Here is a 15,000-nt window from a genome sequence, read left to right on the forward strand (position 1 = left end):
TCCTCTGTCAATAACTTTCTTTGTCCTCCTTTATCAATGTTTTACAAGTAAAAACACGTTTCTATGTTGTGGCTCATCTCTGTTGGTTTGCGAGTCTGGTATGGAACCAAATACATACATCACTTTATTAACAACACTTTTGTCAAATATAGTTTACACTTTTGTCAAATATAGTTTACACTTTTGTCAAATATAGTTTACACTTTTGTCAAATATAGTTTACACTTTTGTCAAATATAGTGGACACTTTTGTCAAATATAGTGGACACTTTTGTCAAATATAGTGGACACTTTTGTCAAATATAGTGGACACTTTTGTCAAATATAGTTTACACTTTTGTCAAATATAGTTTACACTTTTGTCAAATATAGTTTACACTTTTGTCAAATATAGTTTACACTTTTGTCAAATATAGTTTACACTTTTGTCAAATATAGTTTACACTTTTGTCAAATATAGTGTACACTTTTGTCAAATATAGTTTACACTTTTGTCAAATATAGTTTACACTTTTGTCAAATATAGTTTACACTTTTGTCAAATATAGTTTACACTTTTGTCAAATATAGTTTACACTTTTGTCAAATATAGTTTACACTTTTGTCAAATATAGTGTACACTTTTGCAAATCAGGATACTTGCTGCCACCTCATGACATTTGTTAGTGAGGCTGCTCTCTGTCCATATGGGCTAAAGGCATAGTGATAGTTCCACTGTGGCCTATAGTCTAGTTCCCATCACTTGGAGGCAGAGGCAGAGGTGGTGACGATCCTTAGAGCTAATGGTGGATGTTGATCTCTCAGACGTGTCCTCTGCTGTCATATTGGGTTGCTGGGAGTACCAGGGTTGGCTCAGAGGCTGTGTCTCTCTCTGTGTGTGTGTGTGTTGATCTCTCAGACGTGTCCTCTGCTGTCATATTGGGTTGCTGGGAGTACCAGGGTTGGCTCAGAGGCTGTGTGTGCGGCAGCTAGTTAGTTCTGTGCCAGGCGCAGACTAGGTTTAGGAGTCTTTTAATGTGTCTTGTCAGTGTGGGAGTTTACTTGAGCTGTTGCTTTCTTTGTAGATGTTGTTCCAACCTGCTTGTTGTGGAGACAGTGATGGCTTTAGGGAAGCCTCCTATGGTTTTGTGTGTGTATCTGTGAAGACACTAGTAGTAGTGTTTTAAAAGCTTGAGTGGAGTGGCTGTGTGTGTCACATAGTTTTCCTTGGTATGTCCTTGTGCTGCGGTGGAAAATAGCCACCAGGCAGGGCATTGCAGTAGGTCAGGCCATGCTCTAAAACACTGGCACCATAGAGGAGCACACACACGCGCGCACACACACACAGCTGGCCTCAAGAACCCAGGGGTAAAACAACGATGTTTGGACATGAATCAGTCAAGCGAACCCTACCCTTCCTGCATCCTTGACACAAATCAAAGATCCTCCTAAAAAAAGGAAAGGTTTAGTTGGAGGGGTTGAACTTCACTATAAAAGTTTGAAAAAGAAATGAGAGCGCCATTTTGGCAAAGCCCTGTATTTTGACAGTTCAGGTACCCACATGTATTATTAGGTTTACAATCACACTTCCCATGAACGACCACCTGGATGTGCTGTGGGCAGAACAGAGCGATTATGATTAAATAACCTCAAGGTGACACTGGCAAGCCGGTTGCCAAGGAGACACGCCACATGACTACGCAGCCACTTCAATCAGCATGATTCAGCAGAACGGTGTGAGCCCGGAGGAAGGAGAGTAGAGGGAGGGAGGGTGATGCAGTCTGAGGGATAGAGGTAGAGACCCAGCACTGATGGACTGATTGGGGGCTGAAAACTACTGTTGCACTGAAAGAGAAAGAAGAGGAGGACATGAGAGAGAAGATGGAAGCGTAGAGCAGTGGGGTTTACGGGTTGCAGTTGAGGATCAATCAAATCATTTTATTTGTCACATGCTTCATAAACAACAGGAGTAGACTAACGGTGAAATGCTTACTTAGGGCCCTTCCCAGCAATGCAGGGAGAAATAATTGAAAAATAGTAAATACACAATGAGAAATGATAACTTAGTACGGAGATAATTGAGGTAGATATGTAAAGTGCCTTGCAAAAGTATTCAGACCCCTTGGATTTCTTCACATTTTATTACGTTACAAAGTGGGATTAAAATGGATATATATGTATATGTAAAAAAAATTTTGTCAACAATCTACACATAAATACTCGTAAGTGGAAGAAAAATCCTATTTTTTTTTCAAGATTAATACAAAATTCATAACTACACTGAACAAAAATATAAACACAACATACAACATTTTCAAAGATTTTACTGAGATACACTTCATAAAATGAAATCAGTTAATTTAAATAAATGCACTAATCTATGAATGTCTCATGGCTGGGAATACAGATATGCATCTGTTTGTCACAGATACCTTGAAAAAAAGTTAGGGGCGTGGATCAGAAAACCAGTCAGTATCTGGTGTGACCACCATTTGCCTCCTGCAGTGCGACACATCTGCGACACAAGTTGCTGGATATTGTCGGGAACTGGAACATGCTGTCGTACACGTCGATCTAGAGCATCCCAAACATGCTCAGGGGGTGATATGTCTGGTGTGTTTGCTGGGCTGAAGGTCCTGGGCTGGTGTGGTTACATGTGGTCTGTGGTTTTGAGGCCGGTTGGACGTTGGAGGCGGCTTATGGTAGAGAAATTAACATTAAATTATCTGGCAACATCGCTGGTGGACATTCCTGCAGTCAGCATGCATTGTGTTTTGTGACAAAACGGCACATTTTAGGGTGGCCTAATTTCGCCCAGCACAAGGTGCACCTGTGTAACGACCATGCTGTTAATACAGCTTCTTGATATGCCACACCTGTCAGTCAGGTGGATGGATTATCTTGGCAAAGGAGAAATGTTCACTAACAGGGATGTCATTTTTTTGTTGTTGAGTGAAATATGCTTTTTGTGCATATGGAAAATTCCTGGGATATTTTATTTCAGCTCATGAAATATTGGACCAACACTTTACATGTTGCGTTTACATTTTTGTACAGTATAAAATATAGTTAGTACATAAGTATTCAGCCTCTTTGTTTAGGCAAGCCTAAATGAGTTTGGCTTAACAAGGCACATAATAAGTTATATGGACTCACCCTGTGTGAATAATAGTGGTTGACATTATTGTTTTATGACAAACCCTTCACCCTGTCCCTCATACATACATACATACATACATACATACATACATACATACAACATCTGTAAGGTCCCTCATACATACAACATCTGTAAGGTCCCTCAATCAAGCACAGATTCAACTACAAAGACCAGGGAGCCTTTTGAAGGCCTCATAAAGAAGGGCAGTGATTGGTAGATGGTTAAAAATAACAAATCAGACATTATATATATCTCTTTAATTATGGTCAAGTTAATAATTATGCTGTGGGTGATGTATTAAACCACCCAGAACATCAAAGATGCAGTCGTCCTTCTGAACTGAGCTGCAGGACAGGAAGGAAACTGCTTAGGGATGTCACCATGAGGCCATTGGTGATTTTAAAACAGCTACAGAGGTCAATGGCTGTGATGGTAGAAAACTGAGGATGGATCAACAACATGTTTGTGTCTCTACAATAATGACCTAAATGACAGAGTGAAAAGAAGAATACAAATTTACAGAATTAAAATATTTCAAAACATGCATCTGTTATGCAACAAGGTACTACAGTAATAGTGAAAAGAAACAAAAAACACTTTTGGGCCTAAATGCAAAGCCTTATGTTTTGTAGCAAATCCAACAAATCACTGAGTAACTGCCTCTTTATTTTCAAGCATAGCGGTGGCTGCATCATGGTACGGGTATGTTTGTCATCGACAAATACTGGGGAGTTTTTCAGGATGAAAAGAAATGGGATGGAGCTAAGCACAGGCAAAGTCCTGCTTCAGTTTGCGTTACACCAGAGACCACGAGAGGAATTAACCTTAAAGAAAGACTGTAACCTACAACACAAGGCCAAATATTTTCTGGAGTTGCTTACCAAGACGACTGTGAATGTTCCTGAGTTGCCAAGTTACAGTTTTGACTTAAATCTGCTTGGCAAGTTTTGAAAATTGCTGTCTATTCATGATCCCCACAACATCTTGATATAGCTTGAAGAATTTTAAAAAGAATAATGGGGCAAATATTGCACAGTCCAGATGTGCACAGCTCTTGGAGACTTACCCCAGAAGACTCGCAGCTTTAATCGTTTCTAAAGGTGTTTCTGTATTGACTCAGGGAGCTGAATACTTCTGTAACAACTTTTAGTTAATGCACTTGTATAATAAAAAAAAAAATGTATTCAACATTTTCTTCCACTTTGTCTTCAGAGTATTTTGTGTAGATTGTTGACACACAAAAAAAGACAATTTGGATCCCACTTTGTAACACCGATAAAATGTGAAGGCACTGTATGTAGGGATAAAGTGACTCGGCAACAGGATCGATAATAAACAGTAACGGCAGCGTATGTGATGAGTCAAAATAGTTGGTGCAAGAAAAGGGTCAATGCAGATCGTCCGGGTCGCTGTTAAGGGAGAGGACGGACATATAAACAGTTTTATAGAGAGTGCTTAGAACCTCGTTTCTTGTGTCAGTAATTCTCAATTTCATCCATGACTGAATTTCTTAACAAAAGATATAACCAATCCTATATGAACATATTTTTATTTGTATTATTATGATTAGAATTTAACAATAACACAAAATACAAAAACAGCTAAATATTCAGACAAGTACATCAACGTAGACCGCGGTAGTAGTTGTCAAAGTAAAACTATGTAAAAAGTCTGAACAGCACATATTATGACCTGGGATTTGCAAGGAGCAGCCATTTTAATTGGTAGTCACAAGATGCCATGTTAGAAAGCACATGTTCATTTATTGTAATGATTATGGGCCAGGATATAGGGTTTGGTGTTAGAAAGCGCTGCATGGCCCGGAAGTGGGGAGTGAGGTCATTCCAGAAAGCTGTCCCCCTAAGGTTCAATTACTGCCAGTAAAATAATGTGTGATTGTCATTGGACTATACACTATGTTGTCAGGGGTAGAACCACAGGCCTATGACTCCACACTCTGTCATGCTTAGTTAAGACCAGTTCTTCATATTTCCAAAGACGTGTCATGTCAGCAGAAACGTTCTCTCTGACTGCAGGCTCGACGAGTTGCTATCTCAGCAGTCAACACCGGCCACTTCAACCCAGTTTTGGAGATCCTCGGCCCTGCTCCTGCCCCCAAGGCAGACATATCTGCCAGGTGTCTCTACTTGGTAATTGCAGAGCCTTCAGAAAGTGTTCATACCCTCAACTTATTTCACATGTTGTTGTGTTACAGCCTGAATTCAAAACGGATTAAATATATTTTCACAATACCCCAATATTTTTTGACATTTTTGCTCATGTAAATCCAGGAACGTCTCATTTGCATAAGTATTCACACCCCTTTGCTATGACATTCCAAATTGAGCTCCGATGCATCCAATGTCTTTTTGTTCATCCTTGAGTTGTCACCACCACTTAATTGTAGTCCACCTGTGGCCAACTCTGTTTGGACATGATTTAGAAAGAAACACACCTGTCTATATAAGGTCCCACAGTTGACAGTGCATGTCAGAGCAATGAACTATACCATGAAGTCAAAGGAACTGTCTGTAGATCTCTGAGATAGAATTGTGATGAGGCATATGTCTAGGGAAAGGGTATAAAACTATTTCTAGAGTGTTGAAAGTTTCCTTCATTGGCAAGTGGAAAAAATATGGAACTACCTAGAACTGCCTAGAACTGGCTATCCGATGAGACAAAAATTGAACTCTTTGGCCTGAATGCAAGGCGCTATGTCTGGAGAAAACCAGGCACAGCTCATCACCCGTCTAACACCATCTCTACCGTGGAGCATGGTGGTGGCAGCATTCATGCTATGGAGATGGTTTTCAGTGGCAGGAAGATGGAGGGAACGATGAATGACGCCAAATGCAGGCCAATCCTTGATGAGAACCTGCTTCAGAGTGCAAGCGACCTTAGATTGTGGTGAAGATATGCGTTCCAACAGGACAATGACTCCAAGCATACATCCAAATCAATGCTGGAATGCTTCAGAACAAGAATGTGAAAGACCTTGAGTGGCCCAGCCAAAGCCCAGACTTGAATCCCATTGGAAATCTGTGGAAAGACTTGAAGATTGCTGTTCACTGCCACTCCCCATCTAACTTAACAGAGCTCGAAAAAATCTGCAAGGAAGAATGGGAGAAAATCCCCAAATCCAGATGTGCAAAGCTGATACAGACATACCCAAGATGTGCTTCTACAAAGTATTGACTCTGGTGTGAATACTTATGTAAATGACATTTCTGTGTTTCAGAAATTGTATAGCGTTGAAAATGTATAGCGCGTCAGTATTTTTTTTGTATATATATATTTTTTTAATTTAACTAGGCAAGTCAAAAGGCCTCCTGCGGGGACGGGAGCTGGGATTAAAAATACATTATAATAAAAATATAGATCCAAAACACACATCACGACAAGAGAGACAAACACAACACTATTTAAAGAGCGACTTAAGACAACATAGCAATGCAGCAACCCATGACATCACAATATGGCAGCAACACAACATGACAACAACATGGTAGCAGCACAACATGGTAGCAGCACAAAACATGGTACAAGCATTACTGGGCACAGACAACAGCACAAAGGGCAAGAAGGTAGAGACAACAATACATCACGCAAAGCAGCCACAACTGTCAGTAAGAGTGTCCATGAGTGAGTCTTTGAATGAAGAGATGGAGATGAAACTGTCCAGTTTGAGTGTTTGTTGCAACTCGTTCCAGCCGCTAGCTGCAGCGAACTGGAAAGAGGAGCGACCCAGGGACGTGTGTGCGCTCTGGGGACCTTTTAATAGAATGTGACTGGCAGAACGGGTGGATATCGCAGATGGGGGGGATGCCTAAGAGGGTTTTATAGCGGTGCGTGGGTAAAATCAGTGAGAAAGCCAGTAAAAAATGTCACATGACAACCAATGCTGTGATAATTGTGTGGTTTGCTCAATTACCCATTCGTTCATACCCCACTGTATACAGTATGGCCATAACAACAGAAATATTACACACAGTGGCGGAATAAATTCAACTCCTGTACACCTACGTTTTGTTTCCTCACAAAGCCAGAGGGCAACATCTGTCCACAAATCAAATATTGCACGTAACAAACAGTAATCGTCTGCAGCAGGGTCAAGCAAGTTCATGTTTTCTAGAGTTTACGAAACGACTACTGATTCAGAACCACGGCGTTACCGCAAGTCAGCACAAAGACAACAGGAGCACTGCCTCCGCTCTTCCAGCACCATTTAAACATCATCAAATCAACAGGGCTACTACATATGCTTAGTTTAATACACTGAAAACAAATGTAAAGATACCAAAAACTGTTTAGTACAATCAATGTTGCTAAATATCATGTGTCTGTCCATGGTACTGATTTTTGTGTGTGTGTGTGTGTGTGTGTGTGTGTGTGTGTGTGTGCTAGTAAAACAACAAATGTTGACTCACCCTACTTGTAGACAAGTTAAACGCCAATGCCATCCTCTCTTTTATGTTGGCAAAACGGTCTATGGCTCTGTCATACAGTAAACTTCTAGTTTTTCTTGTCATAGGGTACCAAGCTAAAATTATTACTGCTAGCCTAAGTTCCTCGCATCCCAGGACAACCCAAAGTTGAGCTTGGCTCAATGCTGATTGGCTAATTATCTTTCTTTTTTTTTCTTTTTTTTTTTATCAACGGAGGCCAAATTCTTGCTGGAATCAATCAATCAAATTCTACAGCGGCAACATGTTATCCTCTTTTTGTCCAGACAGCATCAGATACATGGGCTACACATACTGAGACAGAGGGGCGCTGGTTCCCTCGCTCGGACCATTTCTCCCGTGAGATTCAGCCACTTGCGAATTTATGGAAAATTCTGAAAACACTGAGAAATTATTTTGCCAGTTGTATTGGTCAAATATTTTGGGAAGCCAGGCTTTGCTTGGCATCCATGCCACTGAGTACTATGTGAATTCAGTAGGCTTACATCTACCCTGATGCAACAGTGGTGCAAGTCTGGCTGCAGCGCCTCACTTTCACCACTAGGGGTCCCCATTTAACCCAGCATCATAGATGACCTGGCACACTAACAATGCTCTCAGCCTACTACACAGCCTCTCACAGTCCCTGACTCTTCCTAAACTGTGGCTGCGTGCGATTGGCTAATCCACTCTGGCCTGGCTCTTTAATTTGTGCTTCTGTAATTCCTCCCCTGAAGAATCTTTTTAATACAAAATACATCATCAAGACCCAGCTCTGACCTGCTTATGCGAAAGCTCAAATTAGAAAGTGCTACCAAAGCACAAATCTAGGACCAGCTTACCCTATGTATCTCCTAACCTCCGTCATTTAGAGGTGAAACATCAAAACTGACCTCAAATCTGCTCTTCTACGCAACCTATATTCTCTCTGAATGCCAAATATGTTGTGACAGAGATAATTATCTGGTAAAATACTCTCATTGGCGCTAGACTTGATGATTATCCCTAATGGAGCTGGTCCAGTACAGTGTAGGATCCCTCAGGGGGAGTGCCTGAGTTCAGGTAGTTAGTTGGTTTCCAGCCCGTTCTATCATATCCATGGGGAAGGCCTCGGGGACCTTATTACTGGTTTCCACTGTGAATTGGATTCATGTAGCCCATCTGTCATCACTGGAGAATAGTCTGCATTGTTTATGTTTATGTTGGTATTTGTTTTTGGTCTGTGGGTAGAGCTCTAAGCTGCTATGCAAAGCCTTGTGTGTGTGTGGGGGTGGGGGTTTCTTGATGTGGGTGGGGGTTTCTTGATGTGGGCTTGTGAGATGTGTGTTTTGTTTGTGTGTGCTCGTACAGTCCAACACCCACACACACAGTGAGATATTGAGTGTCTTAAGGTGTGTGAGAGTACAGTGTAAAGGCTATAACTAACCACGTGACCGTACTGCATCAGGGTTGTGTTTATGTGGGAGACGAGGTTGTCACGTCTTGAAGCCTGTGTGTTTGAAAAGGCTCATCAGTGAAAGTGGTGGATCCTGAACTGGTGCAAAGGCTCTTTTGCATTTCTGTGTCTCACTGTGTGTCTCTCTGTTTCTCTCTGTGTCTGCCATTACAGCCTGTTTTTTAAAATCTCTCATCCCTCTTGATATTTTTGATCCCCACCCAGGTAGGCAGATCATCTCAATCTGATTATCTGCCTCTCCTACATACCTCTCCCCATCCCCACCCCCTCACGTGCTTTAATACTTAACATTCCCTCCTTACCCCTGATGTATATCCTCCTTCCCCTCCTTTTTGTCCTCTATTTCACCAGGGGAGGGATAGATGGGGAGAGGTATGTAGGAGAGGCAGAGAATCAGATTGAGGTGATCTCAGTATTGCAGAGAAGCAACAATTCAGATCTTCCTCTGTAGTAGCTTGCCAACTGGGGAAGCTTTTGAGGTGTGTGTGTGTGTGTGTGTGTGTGTGTGTGTGTGTGTGTGTGTGTGTGTGTGTGTGTGTGTGTGTGTGTGTGTGTGTGTGTGTGTGTGTGTGTGTGTGTGTGTGTGTGTGTGTGTGTGTGTGTGTGTGCGCAACTGATAAAATCGGTTCACCTGGCATTTTTACCGATTTAAAAAAAATCTATCAGACCAAATTTCACTGATATTCAATAAATAGGATGAAAAAAGGAAATCTCATGCTGATCTGAACATTTGAGGCCATTATCATAATGTCATTGTCACAATTTAACAAATTAACACCTGAAGCCTATTTCTTGGACAATTGCTCTTTTGGATGACAATTTCTGACAACTGTGTGGAAAAATGTCACTTTTCAATTTCCCTGCTATGAAACACTCCATTGGCGGATATATCGTATCGGTGAGCTTTGTACCCCCCAAAAATCGGAATCCGTATCAGACCCCCCCAAAAAACATATTGTTCGTGCTCTAAGTGCGAGTGTCATAACAAGCGCTCTGAGCTCACAGAGTGTGCCACGGAGAGGGAGGGAGGGAGGGAGCGACGAGGAAGCGGATAGGATGAGAAGGGAGGGAGGGAAAGAGAGCAGGAGAGGGCTAGAGCAGTGAAGCTGCAAGCAGCCTGAAGATAAAGCGTTTCCCTCTGTCGTTGCCTGCGAGCCAGGGAGAGAACAAACGAGAGAAGCCAGCGAGAGAGAGAGGGAGAGGAATACAGGCTGCCTGCTGTTACTGTGTCTCCTGGCTTTCCTTGGACCTACAGGCCTCGACTCAAATGCGCACACAGAGGATTCATACACACACCCACAGCTGATCAGAGGATCGCCAAGCCCTGTCGGCACACACAGACGCGCTCTTGCTCTCTCCTCGGCTGCACACGCACACACATTTCCCTTCTCTCCCGGGAGCACCGTATAAATTGGATCAATCCGACCATGCCTGTCTGACGGGGACCTTGTTCTCCCTTCATCCGAATCCCCCCTCTCCTCCTCCATCTCTCTCTGTAACCAGCCAAGGAGCTCCAGACTACCGGACTTATCCTCTGCCTTTTGCCTTACCCAGTCAGCTGCTCGTTTACTGGCCGCGTCAGGGGGACAGCTATAGCTGGGGGACACTGGACCTACCCTCACAAAGTCTAACCTAGCCTCCTGTAGCTTAGCCCAGCCCAGCCACCACTGGTAATTCGATCAACTAGACCAGAGGAGAGGGAAGTGCATGTTTAACCCAACCGCCTGTCTATCTGCTTGGTTGTCTGCAACCAGACCCTCTTTGCGTGCACGCCTGTGGACTCCTACTGGGAACACATACAGACCTGGATGAGTGTGGATGCTTTATATACTGGAGCAGTGTCGCGACGACGGCTGCAGCAGGGATGACGGAAAAAGCTTGCCTGGCTGAGAGACGGTGACAAGGATGGAGACGGACTGAGGGGTTAGTGATTGGATAGCACCAGCCACGAGCACGCTCTCCCAGCAATCCTTTGTGGGAGGGAGCATAAGGGGAAGGCTGCTATCCAGGGGGGAGGCCACGTGACGTCTGGAAAGCTAAAGGGGATGATCTCTACTCCCTAACGCGACGTGCTCTGGATTTTAACCTGGTACAGCACCAGAGACTAAACTACAGGGACCACTGTCAAGAGTTGTCCGGCTTTTCTGTGATTGCAGTCATTTGAAGGATTGTCGAAGAAGGATTGTCGAAGAAGGATTGTCGAAGGCAGTAACGCCTACAGTTCAGTAGCTCATCGCCTCTCTTCCTGGTCCCATGGTCATCCGCATCACCTGGAGTCTTCCAAGTCAGCACCGTAACGTTGACTCAACGCTCATCTAACGCCCCCACCCCCAGGAGGTTTTCCTTCGTACTAAGACGACAAAGAGATCTCTGTGGTTAACAACCGTGTGAACTGAAGTTAATCAAGCGTCACATGACACAGCGACTCCATGAACAGGGGGGAGGGGGGGACCGTGGGAGATGGCGAGGAGTCTCAGCCGCCGCCGTCGTCAAGGCTCTGATTTGAGGTTTTGAACACGCTGCCGGCGTGTTGGCTGACTGTCCGCTATCGCCCACCTCCAATCTGGATAGTGGATAGTAGCATGTTGCCGCAGCAGAATGGGACACCACCAGCTGCTACAGGGCTAATGCTATCACGGCTACTACTATGAGTGTTGTTGACCATTAAGGAGCTGACAGCAATATAATTATCGTAGGAGCGGCGAGGTATTAATAATATATGATTCTGGGTACTTTGAGGCGAGCCTGGATAAAGTACTTGGATTACAGTACCACCGGAACAACAGGGAAAACAAATTGCCAACAAACTGCGCAGGGTTGCAGATGAGTTGTTTTTATTTTATTTTTGTTGCCGAGCGACTGGTATGATGTGCACTGAGCCGGACACACTGCTTGTGTGAGCGTGTGTCTGCACTGCAGCTCCCTCGCACCACACACTCTAAGAAATTGCAGCTATGAGATGAGACGAGCACTGATTCCATCGCAGGCAACGCAGGAGACCCCACGGACTACTCGAACACAGTCCGACATTGTGTGTGTTAAACGACTGATTGGCTGAAAATGGACACATCTGCAGTGCTCTGACTCACCGTCTCCTAGCCTCATTCAACATGTAGTATGTATGAGCCACGTTGACTTACGTTCTCACCTGCCAAACCTTGGATGAATGAACTACCAAAGCCTGAGCCAAATCGATTTTCTCTTATGCTGTGCTGAGTCTACTGACATGTTTCTGCCTCGGTTGTCCTTGAAGTGAGTGCTGGGATGTCCGTGACCTGCCCATAGAGGTGGGGGCCTCGGAGAGCGAGCCAGAGCAGCTACGGCTGATCACGGTGTTTCCTGAGCCTGTGTGAGGTGAGGCAACAGCTGCAGAGAGAAGAGGGGGGGAGGGAAGACGGGGAGAGGAGCGCCTACGGAGAGACGAGAGCTGTGACACGCAAGCCTGCAGCAAGCACCTCGGCCGAGTGGACTGAACCCGAAGGTGAGAAGGTGACGAGAGCCCACATCCTCGCTCTATCATTCTGTCATTTTTTTCTATGCTCCTGGCAAGCAGCCAGATCTAAACCGGCTGTCGCTACACGTCACACCGAGAGCAGGTGTCACCTTGGTATCAGATTCGTCTGTCACTCTGCTACTCTCATCTGCCTGTCCACCAGAGCGCTTCTGTTTTGCTTTCTAATTTTGCCGCCTCTTCCCTTCCCTCCTTCATTCACTGTCTATCTGAGATGGGAAGCTCCATGGGTTGTGTGAGGCCTCCTAGGGAGGGAGGACACGGCTTCCCCCCACTGTCCCCCAACCCCAAACGACGCCTCCGCTTCCGGCGGAGACGCAAAGGGAAGAAGCACCAGAAAGGAGGGTCGTCGGTCGGCTCGGAAGTGGAAAGCATAAGGATAAGCAACATACCAGAGGAAGAGGATGAGGAGGAAGAGGACAAAGGTACCGTCATGGAGGCAACCACCGCGTCGTTCAAAACTATGAGTGACGTCGGCGCCAAAATCGGCAATTTAACCGTGCCTCAGGCTCAAACTCAATCCAGACTGCCGCTGCCCAGTGCTCTCTGTGCTGACTCCACGAGTGACAGCATGGGGGGGTTGGGTGGTAGCAGAGTGCTGGATGTGTCCCCTGAGCCAAGCCCAGTGTGGAGAAGGCTGTCCTACCCCGGAGCTGGGAGTGAGGAAGGGGGGACGAGCAGTACCATAGATGCCTCAAGCAGCCAAGGGCAACCCAGTGGGAACCCCACCCCAGACAACCCTGACAACCCTGACCCAGCTGTCCCGTCCCAGGTGCACACCACCCCTGGCGGGGGTCAGGTCTGCAAAGTCAGGGAGAGAGAACAAGGGGTCCTGGAGAGGCCTTGCATACGAAAACCCAAGAAAGAGAGGGAAAGAGAAAAGAAACGAGAACAGGAGGAGAAAGAGGTGGCAGATGAAGGCGGGGGCTGGGTAGCGGGGACGCCGGGGGCTGCTTTTAACACCCCTCCGGAAAAGGAGCGCAAAGGGGTGGTCCACATTCGTGAGGTGGGGGGCTTGCTGTGTGTTGTAAGGACAGTCTACCCCAGCGACTTTGGGTCCCCAGTTTGGAGAGGGGACAGTTACCATGACAACGAGGTGGAAGTAGAGGTGCGTGCCGAACCTCCAGCCGCATCCCCAGTGCCTGGGAACATCCTCAAAGTACAGCTTTCTGAGGAGGACATCATGAGAGCCGAAATTGCCGCCTCCTGTCTCAATAAGACAAAAGTCAAGGAAGGCACAGTGACTGGAAACAAAGTACAACTCTCTGAGGAGGACAGCAGGAGAGCCAAAATGGATGCCAGGACCGCTTTCCTGATGGGGACCCAAGAAACTACAGAAGTCAAGGAACTTAGTCTGGATAAACCAGCCCAGGTCCAAGAGGGGCTATTAATTCAGAACCCTTTTGCCTTTGGCTATGCCAGCGATCTGCTACTCACCTCCCCAGCGACTGGGAGCGCCACCCAGGTAGGCAGGGTGGGCCTGACCCAAAGGAGAGACAATATGGACACCTCAGGTCCCAGTATGACTACCAACCTTACGGGGACCCAGGAAACCACGAAAGTCGAGGGACCCTCGTTACAGGACCCTCTGTCCTCAGGCTATGCCAGCGACCTCCCACTAACCTCCCCAGAGGCAGGGGGCACCACCCAAGGAGACTGGGAAAGCTCCAGAGAGGGACTGGACTCTGCAACAGACAGTCCTCTATCTCCACCCCAGGTCCCCACAAAGCAGTTCCCTCAGGTTGGGCATTTTTTTCTCTTTCACTCACTCACTCACTCACTCACTCACTCACTCACTCACTCACTCACTCACTCTCACTCGTCACTTTAGGGTTTTGTCCAGGATCAGGTGGGGAGAGCATATTTAAGAATATGTGTTGCCCTTTTAAGTCTTGTATACTAGTGTCACATCTTTGTGAGAGAGAGAATGTGTGCTTTTGTGTCCCTCTTGCTGTGTGTGTTTGTTTTGTGTCCTGGTCATTATCAGCCCTGCAGAAGGCACTCTGCGTCTTCTCATCCTTCCTGGGTCTGTCCCCAGAGCCTAATCAGCACAGCACAGACCCTCTCTGCATCTCTCCCCCTTTTCCTTCTCCATCACCCATTCTCTCCTCACACCACCCACTCTTTCCCTTGTTACTTTTGACTGTGTGTGTGTTGCCTCAAATAGCAAGGTTCCTGACAGCTTGTTATTTTGCAATGATGTATTGGTTTATGAGATCATACGGCTCACAGAAGTGTGTGTGTGTGTGTGGAGGGATTCAGTGGCCTCATTTGAGCTCCATCACAATAAGCTGTTCAATAAAGGACCTACTGTCATAGGAATAGAATTACATTAACTTGAATGGTAATGTCGGTTCTAGTAAATCTATTTCTATGCCTACTATATTGTAGGTATTTGACCCCACAGTTGCTGGTGACCCTTTCACAATAACCCTCAATTGGTAGTTAATTG

At 45.3% G+C, this 15,000-nt stretch overlaps 1 protein-coding gene across 3 annotated transcripts in view; it reads left to right on the forward strand.

Moving 5' to 3' along the window:
• Positions 1–15,000, forward strand: part of LOC139373416 (microtubule-actin cross-linking factor 1, isoforms 1/2/3/4/5-like) — a 283,532-nt gene that overhangs the window by 139,641 nt on the left and 128,891 nt on the right. For 2 of the 3 annotated variants that reach the window (XM_071113886.1, XM_071113887.1), the window contains exon 1: positions 10,195–14,289. The exons of the other annotated variant lie outside the window; for it this stretch is intronic. In XM_071113886.1, the coding sequence (XP_070969987.1) occupies positions 12,763–14,289 (1,527 nt within the window). In that variant the 5' untranslated portion in view covers positions 10,195–12,762. Of the gene's footprint in view, positions 1–10,194; positions 14,290–15,000 lie in introns of those variants that run through there. 3 annotated transcript variants of the gene reach the window in all.

This window comes from Oncorhynchus clarkii, chromosome 18 (genome assembly GCF_045791955.1).
Source record: "Oncorhynchus clarkii lewisi isolate Uvic-CL-2024 chromosome 18, UVic_Ocla_1.0, whole genome shotgun sequence".
Taxonomy (NCBI): Eukaryota; Metazoa; Chordata; class Actinopteri; order Salmoniformes; family Salmonidae; genus Oncorhynchus; species Oncorhynchus clarkii.